At 34.7% G+C, this 5,544-nt stretch overlaps 1 protein-coding gene across 1 annotated transcript; it reads right to left on the reverse strand.

The window, feature by feature from the left end:
- Positions 1 to 3,542: 3,542 nt before the first annotated feature.
- LOC105786080 (serine/threonine-protein kinase-like protein At5g23170) lies at positions 3,543 to 5,190 on the reverse strand. The gene has a single exon (XM_012612350.2). It carries the CDS (start codon positions 4,904 to 4,906, stop codon positions 3,869 to 3,871), a length of 1,038 nt encoding a protein of 345 aa, XP_012467804.1. The 5' UTR covers positions 4,907 to 5,190; the 3' UTR covers positions 3,543 to 3,868.
- Between the last annotated feature and the right edge of the window lie 354 nt (positions 5,191 to 5,544).

The following is a 5,544-nucleotide window of genomic DNA, read 5'->3' on the forward strand; positions in this document are numbered from 1 at the left end:
ATACTTAGGGGTATTTTCTTGATTTTTCGAACATCGAAGCTCAAAACGGTATCGGCACAACACAAGGGTATTGATATCCAAGCAAAGGTATCAATACTCTAGTGAAATTATCGATACTTGGGATCTATTTTGGACAAAAAGTGATTTTTGAAATGAATTTTTATTGAAAATTTTATCCGATTTGGTTCGATGCTACTATAACATAATAATAACACATTAATAAGTTTAAATGTGAACGCAAAAGGGTTCAAACAAATGATTTTAGTCAAGGATAATCTGGCACCAAATACGACATTCCTATACTTGACTCGGTAGTTAGGTCAAGTGTAAGGGTGTTACTGTTTGTTACGCTAACATCGAATTCGGTCAACTCTACTAACATATTTCTAATAGTTACTAATGCAGTACATGTGTAAGAATGCGTTGATCCAAGATCAATTAAAGCATTTACAGTAAAATCAAAAAGAGAAAATGTGTAAACTATGACATTGAGAGCAGTAGCCTCTTCTCTCCTGTTATTGACTCGGTAGTCTTTCAACCGTTTTAAGGCTCGATTTTGTGGCATGTATACTGGAGTTAGGCTTTTGGTTAACTTTGAAAGTTGGTATAGTTTGTATCTACCTTATGCTTGAATTAGCCATGTTTATACCTTGTTGAAATGATTAGTTTTGGCAAATGGTCTTAAATTATGCTAGGTAGCTTATAGAAGCATGTCTGTGTTTGAATTATAAGGGTTTGGATCATGGTATTGAAAGTTTATATATACAAATGAATAGATTGAAATTGAACAAGTTGAATTGATAGGTTTCGATGCCAAATTGTGGAAATGTTGCATTAGATAATTGGAATTGGTTATATGTTATGTTTGGCATGTATTTAGTATGTTTTTGTGCAGGAAAAAGTTGTGCAACATGCAACAAATGGTAAGTTTGAAAGGTTGACATGAAATAGGTACCAAATGACTCAATTACCAAAAACAGAGTCCTTACCCTACCGACCACATTTCCTTGTCGCAACGTCGGTCAACAGTATGTTATGTCGCGAAGTCAAGTGGCCAACATTGCGATGTGACAAGTTGTTTGGCGATGTCATGACGTGTAGGAGGTGACATCGCGTCGTCGGTTCTGAATATTTAAAACTTTGCAGTTTTGTCTTATTTCATGCTCGGGTCAACAAAAGAGCATTCGTAAGCTCGATTGAGACTCGAAAAAGAATGTATTTCATGATGTGAATATGTTTATGAAATGATTGTATATTTAAAAGGTTTATTTACTATTTATTTGATGGTAGTTGCTCCGACGACAATTATGGCATTCGGTAGCTCGGACCCGACAATCGGGTCAAGCGAGGAGTGTTACATAATAAGTATTACATTGTTTGGTTGATTGAATGTAATGGATAAGTAATAGTATTGCATTGTTTGGTTGGTTGAAATAATGTTATGAAATAGAGAAGGAATAAGTGCAAAAAGATATTATTACCCTTTAATTAAAAAATATTTTATTTGTATTATTATTAAATATTATTTTATAGATTTAAATTTATTATATTTAATAAAAATATAAAATAAATTAATAAAAATTTATAGATAAAATTTGATGATAACTAAAATATATAAATATTGGATTAATTTTTTCTTAAATATAATTGAAAATATTATTTATAAGGTATTAAAAACAATATTTTTTAAAATATGATTTCATCTTTCTCTCTCAAAAGCAATCGTAAGTCCCCTTCTCTTTCCTTTGCTCTCATGTAAACCCTAGAGCAATACCAAAGTTAACCCATAGGTTTTGCTCAAACTTGGCTTTTTTATTGTCTCAATTAAGTTTTTTTCCCAAAACATGAGAAAAATACAAACCTACAAAGTGAACTCACAACAATCTCTTATATTTTTCTCCATCCTCAAAGGCACCAAAAACCTCTTGTTATATATGTTCATCCTTTCCTTATTCTTTTCATTACCACAAGTTTAAATCTCACTTAAAACTCAAAATTTGAAGAGATAAAAAGTTTGTCTCTTTTATCCATTTATTATGAAATTTTGGTTTAGTTTTTTTTAGATGAATTGTTTGTTTACGAGTAATTTGAAGAAAAAAACACCTATTTCGAGTTGTCATTAAATAGCTATTCAGAGGTAGATGTGAAAAATGGCTATACAGAGACATTGTTGCTTAATCATGTAATCATAATTCGACTGAATCATCATTCAGTTAATCAAACACTAGCACAACTATAGCGGGTTGAATATACCCTAAACAGCTAAGCCATTCCGTTGAACCAAACATGACATTAGTATTTTTTTTACATGAAATTTTTAGTAAAAAAGTAAAAAGAAAACGGAATTGTTAAGAATATTCATGAAAAAGTTTAAAACAAATTGAGAAAAAGAGTAAAGTGAATGCACAACAAGCCAATAAAGAGCACAAACAAAGCTGCTCAAGCTTTCATGTTAGGTGTGGGTGTAAGAGGAAAGAGAGGTTTCCTTATAAATAAAATTTTAAAACATGATGTAAGAGGAGGTGATCCTTTCGAAGTTTAGGAAAAGATCAACGACAACTTTTACAAGATTGAGTTGCTAGGTGAGCATGGAGTTAGTGTTATTGTTAATGATTTTTTTTTCTCCTTTCGGCATAGATGCATATTTGAGGCCAAACATTTTAAAAGAAAGGAGAATGATACGAACTCCTTGGATTACGATATCCAAACAAAGTGGTTGAAGTTGCAAGCTTTATGCACTTGAAAAAGCTTGTGGAACATCAAAAGATGTGAGTAAAATAATTTCATTAAAGAATGCCAAGTGATAGTAGGTAGATATTCGGATTGGGATGAGGTGATAGTCTCCTCTAATGAATATAAGCCAAATTAAATGGCAAGCATTTCTGCCAATTGGCCTGTTGCACAAACTTTAACGTGCCCAAAGATCTCCCATCTTCCCTTTAAAGACATGGAGTAATAAAATATTTTAATACCCATCACCATTGGTTTCATATCTCACGTGCCCACTTTATTGATTCTCATGCATTTGTATTTAATTTCTTAGGTATTATAATATTTGTTATCTCTACTTTTAAACCTGCCTTCATTCCCTTTTGCTATTCATCGATAATGATAGTAGAAATAATTGCAAAGCAATGCAAAAAATGAAAAATATAAGTTTTACGTGAAAATCTCTTGTAGAGAAATAAATTCATTAATACTAAAAATATAATAATATAAGAGGTTTTCTGTTACACTCATTTTAAGGGTTAAGCAACCCTTTTATAATCAACATCTAATATGCATTCAACTTATGCGGCAAGGTCCGTATCATGGAGCCTCTATCCCCACACCCCAATCAAGTTTAGTGGTGAATGGAGACCTATAAGGGCAAAGGACCAAGGATCGAATTTTGCCTCTCTATTTTATTTCTTTTATAAATGAATTACAATTTAAAATTCTATTGGATGTAATGTGCTTCTTCTTCCAAAATTTTAAACCTCCCCCCATTCTATTCATTTGCTTCTTATTGTATCGTTTTGCCGTTTTGGGATATACATTAATTTTATAATTAATGTTAAAAAAAAAACCAGTATATTTTATATATAGGAAAAGATAAATAAAGTATAGACATGAACAGGGAATGACAGGGCATCAAACGAAGCTTTCTTATATTCTTTGGCTACCAACTTTTCGGGAATCTTCTGTTTGGAATGCATGTTGTTTTGATTAAAACCAGCATTATATATAGGCAAATAAAGGCAACCAAACCAAACCCATTGACCCACACGAGTTCATTTTTGACTCATCTCCCATTCACAACCGAGTCAACTCGGCTTCAACAAAACTCATTTCAATCTAACATCTGCTAACATCTCCTTCAGCAGCACTACTTTCCCGTCGAAACATGGCTATTAACATCTTCACCTTGTCGGGTTGAATAAACGGCTGACCTTATGCAATATTCCCCACTCAGCTTTCGCCGCCTCTTGAGTTGAACCAAGTACTGTATGACGCTATTCCAGGTTGTTATACTTCTGACCGGTTCAATGGAACAAGTCTCCATTGCCACAATGATTTCTCCGATTGAAGGACGGCGCTCTTCCTTGTCTGATAAACAACGTGATGCCACGCTTAATATTCTCCTTATCCTGCTTTCCATGTACATCGGAAATGGAATCCTGGAGTCGCAGATTTCCACCACCCTTTGCTTTTTCACTAAAGGAATTGCCCATTCAACAATGGAAGCCGGTGCTTTAGTGACATCAATTACCTTTCTGCAACTAATGATCTCTAACAAAACTACCCCAAAACTAAATACGTCGTTTTTAGTGCTTAGTTTATTCGGGGCGGTGTACGAAGGGTCCAAGTACCCGATCGTACCTGCTGGTTGAGTGGCCTGACTCAGCGAGTCTGCCGGCGAGATGGCGAGTCCGAAATCACACAACTTAGCAGTCCAGTTTGAATCAAACAAAATATTAGCAGATTTAATATCCCTATGGATAACCGAAGGCTTGCTTTCGTGAAGGAACTGAACCGCCCTTGCGATTTGCAGAGCGATCTCTACACGTTGAGGCCAAGAAGGAGGGGTGGCTGCAACGTGTAGTAAATCATGCAAGGAACCATTAGGCATCAACTCCATCACCAAAAGCTTGTCGTTCTGGACCGAGTCATGACTCGCTCCGAGAAAGCTGATGACATTACAACTTTGACGTAAAGATGAGAGTATAGATATTTCATTTTCTAGCTTCTTCAAGTTGTCACGTTGTGCCTCAACACCATTGATAGATGACCTCTTCACCGCTACTACTCGGTTGTCCTGAAGAACACCTTGATACACCGCTCCATGGCTGCCTTTGCCAATCAGTCTTGACGGACAGAAACTTTGGGTCGCTTTCACAAGCTGTTCATAACCAAACTCCACCATTTTTTTCTTGCACCCTTTTGATTAGTTTATATCCAAAGAATAAGGTTTAATTAGAGGTGAGAAGACTGAAAATGGTATTGGATGAATAAGTAAAGAAAAAGGAGACGGAGAAAGAGAGGCTTTGGAGGAGGCATCAAAAGGAGAAAAATATAATGGATGAATTATTGAGAGAAGAAAAAGGTAAAGGTCATCAAGGAAAGAGAAAGAAGAAATGGAACAAGTCCTAGTTAAAAGAGAAGTGGTCTGACATGGAGGGATGAGTTGCTCATCCATTATAGCTCCCTTCTTGGGTCCCTTCCCCCCCCCCCCCTTTTTTTTTCCTTTTCCAAATCTAAATCAAGATATATGATGAATGACATTGCCAACATTTTCAATGATTGTTATATATATATGAGTTGAGTTGGAATAAGAAGCTAGCGTAACTGAGTTGAAAAACCTGATTTTCCATTGAATTGACCCTAACGTATCAACCAAAGCTATTGACTTTCTAGACCACATAATCACAAATTTTATCCGTATATATATCGTGTTGTGTATTCAAGGGAATCTAACACACACTATATATAAAGATATCTTTAATGAAAAGAAAGAAAGTATATAGGTGAAAATAAAGCGTTCTAAAAAAACAAAATAACACA

This window comes from Gossypium raimondii, chromosome 1, assembly GCF_025698545.1.
Source record: "Gossypium raimondii isolate GPD5lz chromosome 1, ASM2569854v1, whole genome shotgun sequence".
Classification (NCBI taxonomy): Eukaryota; Viridiplantae; Streptophyta; class Magnoliopsida; order Malvales; family Malvaceae; genus Gossypium; species Gossypium raimondii.

What these genes read in the sequence shown, in the direction of transcription:
- LOC105786080 (XM_012612350.2), bottom strand. Translation starts at nt 4,906, where the DNA reads ATGGTGGAGTTTGGTTATGAACAGCTTGTGAAAGCGACCCAAAGTTTC.